At 41.5% G+C, this 17,928-nt stretch overlaps 1 protein-coding gene across 6 annotated transcripts; it reads right to left on the bottom strand.

Annotated features, from left to right (window-relative positions):
* Positions 1-2: 2 nt before the first annotated feature.
* khk (ketohexokinase) lies at positions 3-17,395 on the bottom strand. Of its 6 annotated transcripts, none has more exons than XM_070959855.1 (8): positions 17,188-17,395; positions 16,170-16,286; positions 14,984-15,118; positions 7,844-7,916; positions 7,189-7,335; positions 6,990-7,078; positions 6,703-6,860; positions 3-993 (listed from the first exon to the last, which is right to left on the bottom strand). In XM_070959855.1, the coding sequence occupies exons 1-8, from the start codon at positions 17,286-17,288 to the stop codon at positions 890-892; spliced, it is 924 nt and encodes a 307-aa protein (XP_070815956.1). In that variant the 5' UTR covers positions 17,289-17,395; the 3' UTR covers positions 3-889. The 6 variants fall into 6 exon arrangements, with proteins under 6 accessions (XP_070815956.1, XP_070815959.1, XP_070815954.1 ...); XM_070959853.1 differs by having other exon boundaries at positions 9-993; positions 7,180-7,335; XM_070959854.1 differs by lacking the exon at positions 14,984-15,118 and adding an exon at positions 14,666-14,800 and having other exon boundaries at positions 9-993; positions 7,180-7,335.
* Between the last annotated feature and the right edge of the window lie 533 nt (positions 17,396-17,928).

The raw sequence follows: 17,928 nt of genomic DNA, 5'->3' as shown, positions 1-17,928 counted from the left end.
ATGCGGTTTCATAAATTTATTTATTTATTTATTTATTTATTTATTTATTTATTTATTTATTTATTTATTTATTTATTATTCAGTGACAAACAAAATCAAGGGGAGGTTGGCGACTGTCAAAACCAATGTAAAGAGTCCAAATCAGCAAATAAATCCAACAAAAGGAGCACAAGCCCAAAAATGAGAAGCCAAGCAAAGTCAAGGGAAAAATAAAGGAAAAGTCCAAAATCTCAGGAAGCACAGGAAAGCATTTATGGAAAGCAGAGATGCATGACACACGACATAAGATGATCTGGCAAAGATGGAGGGAAAACCACTGGCTTAAATGCCCTGGGGAGGGAGGACTAATTAGGCACAGATGAAAACAATCAGGAACAGGTGACACAAATCATCACAAAGGCAGGACAACTCAGGAAGTAAGGAAAAAGATGACACATGAGGTAAACCTTCAACATTAAACAGGACATAAAACCAAACAGACTAAATATGACAGTAAAACAAAAATCAAAAGACAAAAATTTGACTAAAACTACATTAACATTTTGGTCAAAAAACTAAAACTTCAACATTCCCACGTATTGTATTACATATTAAAGAAATCAATTTAACTTCAGTCATTTATTGATCAGTTTGACAGATTTTATTGTAATCAGGTAAGAAAAATACAGCAACAAAGATGTTACTTCATTCAAACTCTCTGCATCACATGCCTAATGATCATTTTATTAGGAACTTGTTAATAGTTAAATATCAGGCAATATCAGTTCATTGTCAGTTATCAAACAGTAAACAATCAGTTACTTATCATTAATCACTCATCATTTTTCATAGTGTGAGTACTCTCAGTTTGTAACCACAGTTCTCATCATCACTGTTTTCAGTTCTTCCCTTAGTTGTCTGTGAACTTTTCACTGATACTGTCATAACCATGGAAACCACACTTCCTACCAGCGACTCTGCAGCCGAAGGTCAGCGCATTCTCCAAACTTCCACCTACAGATGGAAAATGTATTTATTTATTTAAGTACAACACAGACAGAAATGTTATGGCAATTTCACAAAACAAAACAAAGAAGAGTTTTATGAGATCAGAATTTGATCTGAGAGCAGTAAGACAGAATGATGAAGAGATGTATGAAAGGAGATTTAATGCACATCAACTACGATTCTGATAACAAAATCTGTTTTTACTGCCCTCTATTTTTTGCTATCCACTTTGCTGCTGTAATACTGGAAATTTCCCCACTGTGGGACTAATAAAGGAATATCTTATCTTTTCTTATTGACTTTGACCTGGAAGAAAAGGTTAATCTTTTTTTCTTTCAAAATAAAAGCCATGACAATGTTGCCTTTTAATATGAGAGAGATAATATTCATATCAGTGTGTTCATATTAATAAAAAAAAACAATATTAGAATTATATATAATCCATCCATCCATTCTCTATACCGCCTATCCCTTTCGGGGTCGCGGGGGGGCTGGAGCCTATCCCAGCTGTCAACGGGCGAGAGGCGGGAAACACCCTGGACCGGTCGCCAGTTGATCGCAGGGCAACACACAAGACAAACAACCGTTCATGCTCACACTCACACCTAGGGGCAATTTAGAGTCACCAATTAATCTAATGAGCATGTTTTTGGTCTGTGGGAGGAAGCCAGAGTACCCGGAGAGAACCCACGCATGCACGGGAAGAACATGAAAACTTCGCACAGAAAGGCCCCACCCAGGGATCGAACTGGCAACCTTCTTGCTGTGAGGCATGTGCGCTACCTGCAGTGCAACCATGCTGCCCAATTATATATAATATAGTATTGAGTATTGTTCTCTGATTAAAATAACCTCAAACATCTCAATGCATTGACACAAAATAACTAAAATCATATTAACAAGCTTTGAAGGGAGAATGGCATAATTATGTATAGATTTGAATTCTTTCCAGCATATTTCTACTTCCGCTCTATTCCTCTGGGGATTTTTACTTTATTGTATCTTGTTTTATCTATATATATAGTAATAATATATCTAATGAAGCACTTTAATAAACTCATATTAATTCCCTGCAGTGTTTTCAAATAACTTTCACCTAACTGTCCGCAAATCTCAACTCACCTTTATTCATATAGCACTTTAAAAACAACCACAGCTGAAACAAAGTGCCATACATAAATAGACAAAACAATATAAAAACAATAAAATAAATAAAATAAAATAAAGCAGGAATAAACACTAAAATAATTGTTTTAAAAAACAATTCAAAACAATAAAACAATTAAAAGCAAACCATAAAACACTAAAACAAGAGCAGAGTCTCAGGCGGGGTTGAAAGCCAAGGAATAAGTGGGTTTTAAGACGAGTTTTATAAATGGACAGTGACGAATGTGCAATGGTAGCTCGTTCCATAATTTAGGAGGTGCAGCACATCAGCTGACCTGAAGCACTGAGCAGGAGTGCAAGGGTGAAGGAGCTCAGAGAGATAAGGTGGGGCAAGACCATTTAAAGATTTACAAACAAATAAAAGAATCTTAAAATGGACCATAAAGTGCACAGGCAGCCAGTGGAGGGAGGCCAGGATGGGAGTTATGTGGTCCCTCTTACGCACTCCAGTTAAGAGGCAAGAGGCTGCGTTTTGCACCAGCTGGAGGCGTGCCAGGGAGGACTGGCTGACTCCAAAATAAAATGCATTACGGTAATCCAGCTGACACATGATAAAGGCATGGATTACTGTTTCAAAGTGCTGTTGTGCAAGGAAAGGCTTCACCTTTGCCAGCTGCCTAATCTGGAAAAAGCTGGACTTCACTACAGCACTACTTTGCCAATTCAATTTAAAATCACTGTCTATCGTAAAACCCAAGTTTGAGACTGTTGGCTTTACAGAGCCTGCCAAAGGGCCCAAGTCAACAGGAGGGGGTTCACAAGGGTAGCTGGGGCCAAACACCATCACTTTTATTTTTTCTTACTGAAATTTAAAAAGTTCAAGGCCATCCAGGCTTTGATGTCTTCAAGACATGACAGAAGTGGTGTAAGGCATTTTTCTTTCTGTCGTCAGCATAAGAATTAAAAGAGATGCCATGCTTTCTCAGGATGGAGCTCAGAGGCAGTAAATACAGAGAAAAGCAGGGGCCCTAAAATCGACCCGGTGGAACCCCAGTGGAGCAGAGCTAGACTACAAATTTCCTGACACTCCAAGTGCTGTTGGCCAGATATGATTTGAACCACTCCAGTGCAGTACCCCAGATGCCCACTAGGTGACGTAACCGAGCCAGTAGAGTGTTGGGGTCCACAGCGTCAAAAGCAGCAGTTAGGTCCAACAGAACCAGAATTACATGGTCACCAGAGTCATTAGCCAGGAGGATATTGTTAAAAACTCTTAATAAAGCTGACTTGGTGCTATGCAGAGTTTTAAAACTGGATTGAAAGGCCTCCAGGACACCATGCTCATCCAGGGAAGACTTCAACTGAGCATGAACAACTTTCTCTGAGAATTTAGAAATAAAAGGCAACTTGGAGATGGGCCTAAATTTGGCCAACACGCTGCGATCAAGGCCAGGTTTCTTAAGGAGGGGTGGCACCACTGCATGTTTAAAACTTCGGGGAACAACACCAGGAGACAAACTGCTGTTAATGATAGCTAAAACTGACTGCCCTATACTAGGGAAAACCCCTTCAAAAAGATGAGGAGAGACAGCGTCACAGGGAGAACTTGACGGCTTAATATGGCCAACCGGATCTTCTAAAAATGACAGAGACACGGGCTCAAACTTATCAAGAGCTACAGAAAATGGGACTGGGTCAGGGGAATCAGATGCAGGAGCTGAGATGAGAGCCCTGGCAGTAGCAACCTTATTAATGAAAAAGTGCAAGAAGCTATTGCACATTTCAGGAGATGCCTCCAAGCTGACAGGCTGTGGCACATTAAGAACAGTGTCAATGGTTTTAAATAACACATGCGGGTTGTGACGATGGGACTCAATGATGTTTGACAGGTTTTTTTTTTTTTTGGTCTTTTTCAAATCTTACAATCAATGATATACTAGAAAATATGTACAACTATGTAATACTAAAATATATTGACATTTCATCATTGTTTACATCTGACTTCAGACAGGACATGAACCCTGTCTTCCTGGATCAAAGTTCTACATTTTACCCATTCATCCCCTACAACCTGCTCCTTTGGTGGTCTGTATCCCAAGACAGCAGTATCAGGGGTTGCATCCAGGACTCTTGCTGGACGATGGTGCCATTTGATAGGTGGGTCAAAGCCTCACCTGGCAGAACTGCAGAGCAAACTAGCAGTTCCAAGAAAGGTTGTGATATCACTGCACCTGAGTAGTTCCTGCTGCCACAAAGTATTTCAAACGAGGATGGTCTGCATCTGCAGGCTGGTCCAATTTGTTGTGGAGGTAAGAACTAGGATCTTGGGACTGGCTCCTACTTGAGCCCATTCCACAACTGGCGGCCCCAGATCCAGTGCTGATGGAATGACAACACATGGTTCCATGGCTTTCAGCAGTCAGATCCTCGACACCATCACATCGGCTTCACTCACATCAGATAGTCTATCCTCTGCAGCTATTGGTCTGTCCACTTGGATACCATGTTTGGCACTGACTCTGGCTCTGGTCGGCCACAGCCTGCGATAGCCAGTAAAAGGATGACTGAGTAAGGATTGCCCTGTGTTCACTCTTAGCTTTTAAAACATCACCACCATGTTGGTTGCCCCTGTTCTAGAGTCTATTTGGACAATTTTTTATTTATGCTTCACAGAGAGGTGGCTGTGTAGATCCATACAGCTGGCTTTTCCACAGCAGATCACAACACAGATGCATCCTCAAAAACACTCCAATAAGTGCAGTCAAAGCAGGCCTGTAGTTCTTGTCCATCTCTTCTCTTGACCACAGGCTGAGCTGATTTTAATTTCAGCCTGTGAGTCAGAAGATGAACTAGACAGTGATTTCTTTATTTTAACTCTGTGACATCTGTACACCAACATTCCTTAATGTAGAAGCAGATTATATCTCCCTTTGTTTTTTCTGATGACTCATGGACTGCTCAGAGGATTTTGGGAACCCAGATGTAGCGTCGTGTCCATGATGTGGTCACCTAGCCAGGTTTCTGTAAAGCACAGGGGAACAGATGTGCAGAAGTCTGTGTTTACTCTGTTAAGGAGTGGCAGTTCATCCATCTTGTTAGCCAGAAAGCAAATGTTCATCAGATGAACTGAAGGGAGCGAAGTATTAAATCCCCATTGTCTCAAATTAATGAGTTCTCCAGCTTGCTTCCCCTAAACAGTGTGTTAGGATTTGCTGTTTGTCTTTTCTCAGTGTTTTCTGTTTCCCTTTTTCACTAGTGTTATTTGTCTGTTTGTCTGTCTCCCCTGTCGTGCACTGCTGCTCTGCCTAATTACCTGCACACCTGAGGTATGTTAGAGCCTGAGAGCTGGCAGCACTTAGGAGAGGCTCTCTGTGTGGCTGCCAATTCGTCCTGATCTTGACCGTGTGACCGTCGTGTCCCTCATGTGAGTAATTTACTGAGGACACCTTTGCCAGCCCTGCCATTTAGAATTGTCCTGGAGTTTTCCTGTGGATTTTTTTGTTGTACTTTTGGACTTAATGCTTGTTTTTGCTCTTCATTTCAGTGTTCTCAGTCCCGCTCGGTGTGCCTCTCAGCCTCAGTTACCAGCGTAGTTCTTTGTTATTTCCACTCAGTTTTGAGTGTGCCTTTTGTTCTTCCTTTGTAAATAAATTGATTTTGTTTTTGTGACATTGTCTCTGTATTTGGTCTGCTCATTTGAGTCCTGAAATAATACTTATTTAAGGAAAAAACCTTAACACAGTGTCTCCTGCTAATCACAAAGAAAGCTGCTGCTCCCTCCAGCTAGAAGCTTGGTTAGACTTTCTGGTTCCATTGGAAAAGTTTGACCAATGGATTGTCCAATGTTGTAAAGCTCATCCCTAGTGAATATGATCAGAGAAGGAGAGCTGGAAACTGAACAGATTAACAAAAACTGAAAATGTTTCAGAGAGTGCAGTTCAGGGGCTGTCGTCTTGGTTCAGCTGGACTTTCTTGAGGTTCTAGATGACGTTTCACCTCTCCGAAGAGATTTCCTCAGTTCAAACTGACTGGTGGGGAGTCCAAGGCATTTATCCTCCACTGACTGATTGATATTGATTCAGTGTTGGTTATGGTTGGAAATCTAACTTTTATTCAACAGCAATCATGGCCAGAGAATGCAAGTTATCAAGAAATTGTGGTTTGAATACTGGGTGTTGAAAAGCTGACACTGAACTACACTATGTTACGAAAAGGTGTGGGATATTTTGAAGTTTAAATTAAATTGTCTTAAGGTCCAAATGATCTGATAAGAGTTGAAAAGACTGGATTAGGAAACAGTGTAAGCTAGGAGATGGGTTAGCAAGTATTGTCTCGCTGTTGGACAGTATATCTCACTGTAGGACAGTAGAATTTTTCAACAGTGGACAATGTAAGTTGTCATCGTTGGACAGCAGATCATCTAATCTTTTTACAGTATACTGTCTCACCATCGGACAGCATAATATGTCATTGTTGGACAGTGTAATGTGTTACTGTTGGACAGCATACGTCTCACTGTTGGACAGTATCATGTCTCACCATTGGATAGTATAACATGTCACCATTGAATAATATAATGTGTCACCCCTGGACAGTATAAAGCCTCACCATTGGACAGTGTATAGATGACAGCAGCATTGAAAGTGTCTCCAGCTCCGAGAGTATCAACCAGAGTTTCAGGAGGAAAAGCATCTGAATGAACAATCAAACCATCAGGACCCAAAGCATCTGCACCTTTTTCTGCCCAGGCACATATCAGGACAGCCCTGAGAGGCAGAAAGGTCAGCCAGAGAGGTTAAATAGAGAGAGACAGAGAAGAGAGAGAGACAGGTTAGAGAGACAGACAGGGTTGAGAGCAAGACAGTTCTAACTGCTGACCTTTGACCTGCACTCACCCCTTTTTGACCCGACTGTAGAGTCCTTTCAGAGCAGCTTCAGCTGTCAGGAAACCAAAGTGACGAGCGACATCTTTACTGACAAACACCTGAAGACACAAGACAAAATCCATCCTCTTAAATGCTGTATGTTTTTTATATAGATGTATGTGCAATCCATGTTGAAGTTTAACCAGTGTGTACACTTAACAAATCGCACCACGTCACCATGGGGAAACAGCTGACACAGCGGCTCTCTGGTCTTCTCTATCTCCACAGAGACAGTGATTCTCTGTTGAGGTGGCAATGTGCTATTATACATTGCTACCTGCTGGATCATCTTCACCTGCTCCTCAGCATTTCGCCCCTGCAGGAGTTAAATAAACCACAACTTTAAAACATATAAGGGCTAAAACACCAAATAATATGAGTATACTGTAGTGATCTGTATGAAGTGTAGAGTAGTCATGTGGTATTTTACCTTTGGTGATTAAAAAAAAGTTATGTGTAGTGCTTTGGATTCATTTTGACATATTTCACACTATTTTGAAATGAAGGATCTTCAGTCAGTCAAGTTATTTGGGGTTTTTGGGTTAGTCAGATTACTCGAGTTAGTCAGGTTAATTATGTTGCGTTTTATCCAAGCAGTGGAATTAGTTGATGGGCTGATGTTGATGTGATGCACTGTGCTGCTCCCCACCAGGCTCTGATCAGGGTCAAACCTGCTTTACTTTTGAAACAAGTCCTCTTGTAATGCCAGTCAGCTATTATAACTCTCTGATAGATGTAGGTAGTCTGGTTTAGTCCAATTAGGGTGGTTTAGATCGACTACTCAGGTTAGTCTGGCTGTTTCAGTTTCTTGGAGTATTGTTCACCTCCCAGTGGATCCATTTGAACTGATGGAGGTCAACTTTGGAGAAATCCTCTTCTGTGACATCAGGAAGGTTCCTGACAGACAGAAAGTGAGATCAGAGTTGTGTTCCGTATAAATCAGAAAATGCAGAAACATCTCCATCCCTCCATCCTTCATTACTTTATTACTCCATCACTCAGGTTGAAAGCTGTAAAAACTTCTTCTATTTACCCCTTCCAGCTTGATGACATCACAAGATGTTATCAAGCCATATAAGACTTTCCACAGTTTGAGGAGAGACAACCAGGATGGGTAAAGTGGTAATATATATATATATTACATGTAGGTTTGACCCTGAGCAAATCCAACAGGAACTCTGACCTTTTGACTTGACCAAACAGAAAGTTTGCTTTGTGTGTTTGATGGAGGCTGGAGGAGTTTCTTCTATACACAGCAATCAGTAAAAAAACAAAAAACAAATAAACAAAAGAAAGAAATGAATTAAATAATTTAAAATTAAATTAAAACTTGATTGATTGATTCATTGGTCTTTCAGGACTTTATGGAGGTGAAGACATTAAGCAATTTGGAATGATCAGTTTGTATCACATTCCAGATTACTCTGTCATTTGATACAAGTTTGACAGACAACAGTCATGTGACAGACATTAGACAAGCATTGTGGCTTGTTTGAGATGAGCCAGACTGGTGCAGAGCTGCACATTTTCAACTGCCATCTGCTGAGTGCATTGCATGATGATGAGTTTTTACCTCATGTTATTGATGAAACTCTCCAACATCATCCTCCTACATCACCACTCACAATTATAGGATGATACCACTATTCAACAGTGTTTCCCATGTGGTCAATAAGTATTTGATCACCCTGTGATTTTGCAAGTTCTCCCACTTAGAAATCATGGAGGGGTCTAAAATTTTCATAGTAGGTGCATTTCCACTGTGAAAATCTAAAAAAAAAATAAAATAAAATCCAGAAATCACATTGTATGATTTTAAAAAAAATTTATTTGTATATTACTGTGTCAAATAAGTATTTGATCACTTGCTTATCAGACAGATTTCTGACCCGCAAAGACCTACTATGCTGCTTTTAAATAGTCCAACTCCACTCTGCTCATGATTCTAATTTAGTAGCAGCTGTTTGAGGTTGTTAACTTTCATAAAGGCACCTGTGCACCCCACAATCAGTCAAAAGTCTAACTACCAACATGGGCAAAACCAAAGAGCTGTCAAAAGACACAAGAGACAAAATTGTAGACCTTCACAAAGGTCGAAAGGGCTACGGGGCAATTGCCAAGCAGTTTGGTGAGAAAAGAACAACTGTTGGAGCAACTGTCAGAAAATGGAAAAAGCTAATAATGACTGTCAATGTCTCTCGGACTGCGGGACCACGCAAGATCTCACCTCGTGGGGCATCAATGATGCTAAGGAAAGTAAAGAATCAGCCCAGGACTACATGGGAGGAGCTGGTCAATGAGCTGAAGAGAGCTGGGACCACCGTTCCCAAGGCTACTAGCAGTAATACACGAAGACGTCATGGTTTAAAATCATGCAGCACACGGAAGGTTCCCTTGCTGAAGTCAGCCCATGTCAAGGCCCGTCTGAAGTTTGCCAATGACCATCTGGATGATCCAGAGGAGTCATGGGAGAAAGTCATGTGGTCAGGTGAGACCAAAATAGAACTTCTTTGTCTTAACTCCATTCGCCGTGTTTGGAGGAGGAAGAAGGAGGAGTATCATGCCAAGAACACCATACCTACAGTGAAGCATGGGGGTGGAAGCTTCATGTTCTGGGGGTGTTTTTCTGCACAGGGGACAGGACGACTGCACTGTATTAAGGAGAGGATGAATGGGGCCGTGTACTGTGAGATATTGGGCAAAAACCTCCTTCCCTCAGTCAGAGCGTTGAAGATGGGTCGTGGCTGGGTCTTCCAACATGACAACAACCCAAAGCACACAGCCAGGAAAACCAAGGAGTGGCTCCGTAAGAAGCATATCAAGGTTCTGGAGTGGCCTAGCCAGTCTCCAGACCTAAATCCAATAGAAAATCTTTGGAGGGAGCTGAAACTCCGTGTTGCTCAGCGACAGCCCTGAAACAGATGACAGATCTAGAGAAGATCTGTATGGAGGAGTGGGCCAAAATCCCTAGTGATCAAATACTTATTTGACACAGTAATATACAAATAAATTGTTAAAAAAAATCATACAATGTGATTTCTGGATTTTTTTTTAGATTCTGTCTGTCACAGTGGAAATGCACCTATGATGAAAATTTTAGACCCCTCCATGATCACAGGGTGATCAAATACTTATTGACCTCACTGTATCTACATGAACTTCGGAAGTACATTTCTGACATTAACAATTTACATATTGTCCATTCTCCTAAATGTGAGCTGTTTGGGAACAAAATAAGTGGTTCTGCCTTTTACATGCAGTATCCCAGTCCCTGTATTGCTTCGTTTTAAAATGCACAGACACTTGAGTCACATTTATTTGTAGTGAGGTGCTATTTCTAGTAGCTCTCATATACTATGAAGGTTAAACCAAATCATCACAATCCATCATTACGAATGTTTTGGGAATTGTAATTGCTGTTTGCTCTAAAACTACAGGCCGTAACATATTCAGCAATTTTGAGGAAATCAAATGCCTTTATCTGGCAAGAAGGCAGACACACAGCGCAAATGCTTAGCTGAACTTTTTATTTCAAATTATTTGGTGTTTTATTGTCTTTGCCAATTGCTGCCACTGCTGTATATTATCTTCACCTTATTTTAGTTTTATTCTTATACTTCTATGCATTGTGTCTCTACATGTCTATCTTGTTTGTGTTCTCTATAAGACCATAATAGTGTTAAATATTCATTGCACAGTTCAACTGATTTGAAAAGTGAAATCATCAGTCAGAAAATGGTAACATACTTTTAAATGTATTGTTAAATTCACACATGGTGCTCATCATGTCCATTTACATACAATAATAGGTGATATTAATTGTATTGTCTTTATCACCAATCTCGTTGACATCTCAAACAAGCCGACAGACAGAGCTAAAGGTCAGCTGACCTTCATTCACTGTGATTGGTGTATCCATTTAGGTTCAGGACCTTGATGTCTCGCTCAGCAGTGGGTCATGAGACCATGACATGTCATTAGACCAGGATCATATTAGATTAGATCAAGATCAGAATCAGGTGCTCTTGCTTTCTTCAGGTGGGTCAAACAGCATTCACAAAACACCTCAGTACGTTTGTTTTATCTGCCTGCTCCACCACATGGATGGAGCTTCAGATTCAGAGGATCTCTATGTCACTTTCCAGTTCAGTTTGCTAATGTTTCTGCTTTTGTCTGATTCCATGGTGATGTATTGGTCAGGTTTAAATATTTGGGTATGTACGAAAAAAAAAAAGAACAACAACAATATAGGGTGTTTGTTAGCAATGTAGAACTTCATTAAGATATTTACAACTTTCATGGATGAGCAGAAACCCAATGCGGCTGTCGAGTCAGATGGAAACAAACATACAAATTATTAAAAACAGCAGGTCAAACATTTAGAGTTCAATTGATATCAGATGCATCAACGTGTGATCAGATTAATTTATGTAAGTGCTAAAGTAAGACCTGTCAGTCTCACACTTATATTTCATCCTTGGCCTTTGGTGAGTATAGAGAGCCCCGTTGGTCAATTAAACAGGTCCTGATGTAATGTAGCTTCCAAGCATGACATTGCTAAATGTAGTTGAGTCATTTGATTCCATGGTCAGTAAATAAGATGGCGCAGCACTAGTGGCAGCTTGTTACAGCAGCTCCTGCTCCTGTGAGCTTTTTTCCATTTTAGTTTTGTCTTTTATTATTATTATTATTATATATTCTCACATGTTGTACTATAGAGACCAAAGTTGCTGTGTTGTCTGGTCTTTCTTTTGTTTTTTCACTGTTTTTGACTGTGTCTGGGGAACCTGTGCACAGCAGGGATTGGCTGTTGGCGCTCCGTAGCACCGCGGTGCTGCCCCACGAGAGACCCGACGTTCCCTGAGAGTTTAAGAGGAGGAGATGGGGCAGCCGTGCTGGAGGTGATCGCCACACCACAAGGAGGATATACAGACCTGTCCTCCCGTACATCATCATGGGGAATGTGAGATCTCTTCCCAATTAGATGGACGAGTTAGTGGCACTGACCCGGCACCAGATGGACTACCGGGTATGCAGCATCATGATGTTTTCAGAAACATGGCTGACTGCGCTGACTCCAGGCATGGATGCGGTGCTGGTCGGCTTTAAGCTGCTACGGGCAGACAGGACGAGGGAGAGTGGTAAGAGGAAAGGAGGAGGGCTGGCAGTGTTTGTGAATGACAGATGGTGTAACTCTGGACACATCACTATTAAAGAACAGCTTTGCTGCAACGACATTGAACTGTTAGCTGTTAGCATGAGGCCATATTACCTGCCACGGGAATTCTCGCATGTTACCATGATAGTTGCGTATATTCCCCCTCTGCTAACGCTGATGCAGCCAGTGATGTTCTCCATTCTGTCACAAGCAGGCTGCAGACAGAGCACCCACAGGCCCTCCTTCTTATCTCTGGGGACTTTAATCATGCCTCTCCATCCCCCACCTTTACCCAGTATGTTACATGTTGCACTAGAGACAATAAGATACTGGATTTGTGTTATGTCAACATCAAGGAGGCATACACTTCATCACCCCTCCCTCCCCTGGCAAGATCTGACCACAACCTGGTTCATCTCCTGAAAAAGTGGGTGAATGACCTGAACATATTCTTCAATAGATTTGATCAGTCATTTGCCCCTCCCCCGGCCCAGTCCTCCATGCTGCAGCCCCCCTTTTCTGCACCAGTGTACCCAACTCCTCCAACGGAAACATGGTTGACTGCGCTGACTCCAGACCCGGACCTAACGTTGGACAGCTTCAAGCTGCTGTGGGCGGCTCCTCCCCCACCTCCCCCTCCCTCTCTACAACACTCAGCTCACGGCCACCCGCATTGCTCATCAACCCAACCCCCCCCCAACCCACACCCTCCAGACCGTAGCCCCCCTGCTTCAACCTGTCTCTCACAACAACCCAGGTGAGAAACCAGCTCCGGAGGATCAAAGCGAGGAAGGCTGCAGGCCAAGACGGCATCAGCTCCATGCTCCTTAAGTCCTGCACAGGTCAGCTGTGTGGGATTGTCGAACGCATGTTCAATCTGAACCTGAAGCTGGGGAGAGTGCCACAGCTATGGAAGACATCCTGCGTGGTCCTGGTGCCTGTAGACTCTGCATCCCAAGGACCTCAGCAGCTACAGGCCGGTGGCATTAACATTCCACCTAATGAAGACCCTGGAACGGCTGGTCCTTGTTCATCTCCCCCCCAGGTCAGCCCATCACTGGATCCACTTCAGTTTGCCTACCAGCCTGGCATCGGGGTGGATGACGCCGTCATCTTCCTGCAACACCAAGCTCTCTCTCACCTGGAGAAACCTTGGAGTGCTGAGAGAACCATGTTTTTTGATTTCTCCAGTTTTTTCAATACCATTCAGCCTGCTCTTCTGAGGGACAAACTGGAGCACACCGGGGTGAACCATCATCTCTCACACTGGATTCTGGACTATCTCACCAACCGTTCACAGTATGTGAGGACCCGGGACTGTGTGTCCGACACGGTCGTCTGCAGCACGGGGGCACCGCAGGGAACAGTCCTGGCTAGGTTCTTCTCCACCCTCTACACCGTAGATTTCTCATACAACACATACACCTGTTACCTGCAGAAGTTCTCTGATGACTCTGCAATCGTCGGCATCATCACAGATGGAACCCTAGCCGACTCTGTTATTGGCTTCAAACTAGACACTTTTGAGGAGGTGGTGGAGAGGAGGACACTGGACAGACTATTATCCATCATGGATAACCCTGAGCATCCTCTTCACCGGAGCTCCTTCTCCAATAGACTGCTCCAGCTCTGCTGTCACAAGGACCGCTTGAGAAAATCATTCCTGCCATGAGCCATCACACTGTACAACAGAAACTTAAACAGTTAACCCACCAACATCAAAACCCCAATATTTTACATTTTTATCTGCACTACTGCAATATTGCACATACGGTCTATGGTTTACATTTATTTACCATCTGAAACTGCACAAATGTTTTGCTGTAAATACTGTTTATATACTTAATTATATTGTGTTTATATTATGATTTTATATAATGTGTATTAGATTTTTGTTACTTTTTGGTTACTTTTAAAAAATTGTTGTATACATTCTGTGTTTGTCTCTATGTTTACTTCAACAAAATGAAAAATAAAGAAGCAGTCTAAAGTGTAGATAATGGTTTTCCATAAACCTGCAGTTGAACCACATAGTACATTAATCTGTAAAGCAGCTGCTGTTCCTGCTGTGTCTGTTCTCTCAAACATGTACATTTTTACATTTGTACATGGGATTTTGAATGTAATTATGGGAGTGATGACATGGCAGTGGGTCTCAGATGTTTTCTGATAAGGCCTCCATTCAATAGCAGAAAAAGTCAACTGCCCCCTCCCCAATTTCTTTTAAATTATTAAGAATGATAGGAGAACAGACAAATAAAAAAGGATCCAAGTAGAAAATTAGTGAAATAAAGGTCAGCATGATAGCCTCGCTAAACTCTTGTTTATTTCCCAAAGTTAATCATATTGATTTGATATCATTTAACCTCATATGTGTAATCTGGTCACATATGTTTGAGAACCACTGCCCTATGGCAAGAATGTCTGATTGATAAAGAGGTGTTTAGTGAACGCTGTGTGACACCAGCCAGCCGTTTGGTCGTCTTACGTGTCAGAGAGAACGACGGTTCGCGAACCGCTGGACGGACAAACCACACAACACGCACACGGAGTTTGACCATTGACTTGCCAAACCACTGCTGAGACATCAATTGCACGCTGCATGAAGTCAGCCATGATGAAACTGACAGAGAGAGAAAGAGACAGGAAACTGCTTCATGTCAAGTCTGTGCTCCAACATAAATACAACAGAACACAGACAGGAAACAGGAGAGGGGCAGAGCTGTTTCGTGACAGCGATGATGATGATGTTCCTGAAACAGAGGCAGTTAGTGACACATACACACCTGTTCAAATCTGTTCACACCTGTTCATGTGCAGGATGGTGCGGCTCCCTGTGCTGATATTGCTGATGACCACAGAGGCGGGAAGGACACATTGAGCGTGCTCAGACACCAGAGACACATCAATGTGGAACTTCTGAAAATCCTCCAAAATAAAACTACAGACAGGAAATTGTTTCACATGTCCATGTTTAAGTGATCGTGAAACTGATCAACATCAGATATCTGTATGCTGCTCAGAGGATAGAGGAGAGAAGGAGATTAGGAAACAATGAGAGATAAAGGAAAAGGAAAAACAAGGAGAGAGAACGGAGAAGAGGGAACAAGGAGATGAGGAAGGAAGGGAATAGGAGGGACAGGAGGAAACAAGGCGAGAAAGAGGACAAAGAAAATGAGATGAAGAAACAAGGAGACAGAAGTCTGTGTGTTCACCTTTCTGTCTATCTGTTTATGGTCTGTGTTTTCACCTGTCTTTCTGTCTGTTCACGTGTATGTATATCGGTGGCAGCTGTGGAATTTTCTCTTTCAGTGAGAGTGGACAGAGTGGGACAGAAAGGCTGAGTGGACTGGTTAGAGTGGGACAGAAAGGCTGAGTGGACTGGTTAGAGTGGGACAGAAAGGCTGAGTGGACTGGTTGCAGATGGACAGAGATTTTGATTTGACTTTGGTGAAATTTTATTCTGCTTTTGGTTCTGTAAGAATACAGACCCTCCATGGTGTCCATATGCTTTTCATTTGCTGAACGATCCTTTTGTTAAATTGTCTGAGGTTTCTGGTTAATTCCAGTGAGGCTACACACATGCTGCAAAGTGCTGTCTCTAGAGACTTACTGTCAGTCCAGACATCAGGGCTCATAATGTTGGTGTAATTCCACTAGTGTTGCTGGATGGACAGTTGAAGAAATCGATTTTGTAGCTTACAGGTAATTTAACAGTGGTATCATGTAACATTTTCCTTCATCATGTCCCAATTAAAAATGTAATGTAATCTACATTATTTATTAACTTAAATTAACTCTTATGCAACAAAATTTTTCATTGTCATTGTCATTTTAGTGAGTAATTAGGTACTTTGAGAATTCTCCACCTCTGTTCATAAACGTACTGATGCATGTAGTCATGAGTGTATTGATGCAAACAGTGATGAACATATTAATGAATATACCAATGAACTTATCGAATCGTGTATTGGTGGTTGATCCTTACTCACTCGGCTACAGGTCCAGCAGACAGTGAGCCCATGAAGGCAGTGGACGCTCCGAGCAGTGACAGCACCGTGCAGGAGTTCGAAGCATTTCCTCCTCGCTGCCAACGCTGTGACAAACATCTGCAGATACAGAAAGTGATGCCATTACTGTATCAGCAACCAGTATCACTTTGATATGTATTAATGTTCAGAACATCAATCCATCCATCCATCCATCCATCCATCCATCCATCCATCCATCCACATCCAGGGCTGGTTTTGTAATCATTTTAACTGTTTTTAGTGTTTGGGGCTGAATTGTATTTTAGTTATTTAGTTGAGACCACAGTAAATTGTTGTAACCCAATCTGTTGTTGTGTGTTCCTTCATCACGGTCAGAGTTGCTTTCACCCTGTATAAATCCTCATAAGAATCTACTAAATTACAATAATTAAATTATCAAATTTTCCCTAACAATCATTACACACACTCATTCACTTTTTACAGACAGAAATGTCTTTCTCTTGCATTTTGTCTGTCAGGGACATTTCATTTCCTCAGTCATATAGCCCATATGAAGAATCAATATTGAGGATCAATAAATTTAATAAATTAATCTGTGGAGAATATGGCCCCTTTTTTGATGAATCTGTGCCCTGACATGCAAAGGTTAAAGATTATTCAAAGATTCATTCATGCAAAGATTATTGTAGAATCAGCTTCAAATTAAATATCAAGTATTATAAAATCACCTTAAGAAAAATAAAATTATATATATATATATATATATATATATATATATATGTGTGTGTGTGTGTGTGTGTGTGTGTTTGTAGTAAATGTGAACATTTACACATCAATAAGAACTGTGTTCTGTAGGACAAGTACATGCATGTGAGATCACTGAGTGGAATACAATCCAAACAAACACTACTCAATATCACCTGATCATGTCTGACCTGCTGTCACTGTCAGCATTAGGCTGCATTTGTATTAGCCAGTGTGCTAACTTGCTGGTGTTAGCATTAGCCTGTGTGCTCACCTGGTGTCAGTGTCTTCTTCAGGGTATTTGTCCACCACGTTGATAATATCAAGACAGACCAAACCCACACACAGAATCTTCTTTTGTTTGTGTTCATCCATGTTGATCTACAGAAATTTACAGATACACACACACTCACAGCTGCAGTCTGGACTTTGAAACAAACGTGTCATTATCTCCTCAGAGTCAAGTTACAACACTGAGATACACCACTTCCTGTCAGTAGAGATTATAAAATAAGAGCCTTACTGATTATAGCTGCTCATTACTGGTCTGTGAGGTGAGAGGTAGTATGATATGCCACTTCCTGTTCACATTTTGCTGCTTGTTAATACTGTATGTAGGTAACATTAAACTGTATTTCTGCCACATGCTGTGCTGGAGTTTGCAGTATAGTTTTTAATACAGTAAGATAGAGGAGCCGTTACATTACCCCTAACCCTAACCTTATTTGTTGCAGAATTTAATGATCCATTGCATCCCCAGCATTTTGTGTCCCTTTGTGACCAAAATATATTACTTTGCAGAAATATAATCTGTAAATTTGGAGGACATGTTGTAAAAAAATGTTGAACAAGAAATGTTTGTGTTAGGACAGAACAATTTTATGCACTCTGACGACCTTCAAAGCGCATATGTGGTCTTGAAAAATCCGTCTGCTTGCGGGAACAACCATGGCAATTCCCGCAGCGTACTACAGTCCACTCAGAGTCATGACTGTTTTTTTGTGTGTTTTTCTAT

Source organism: Chaetodon trifascialis, chromosome 3 (genome assembly GCF_039877785.1).
Source record: "Chaetodon trifascialis isolate fChaTrf1 chromosome 3, fChaTrf1.hap1, whole genome shotgun sequence".
NCBI classification, from domain to species: domain Eukaryota; kingdom Metazoa; phylum Chordata; class Actinopteri; order Chaetodontiformes; family Chaetodontidae; genus Chaetodon; species Chaetodon trifascialis.
This window is presented reverse-complemented; position numbering and strand designations above follow the sequence as displayed.

Bases quoted from the DNA above. Each gene is read 5' to 3' on its own strand.
- khk (XM_070959853.1), bottom strand. From the start codon at position 17,288: ATGGATGAACACAAACAAAAGAAGATTCTGTGTGTGGGTTTGGTCTGT. The intron at 7,336-7,843 runs GTGAACAATACT...TAACTCCTGCAG, and splicing joins TCAAATGGATCCACTGGGAG to GGGCGAAATGCTGAGGAGCA. The intron at 6,861-6,989 runs GTGAGTGCAGGT...TCTGCCTCTCAG, and splicing joins TACAGTCGGGTCAAAAAGGG to GGCTGTCCTGATATGTGCCT.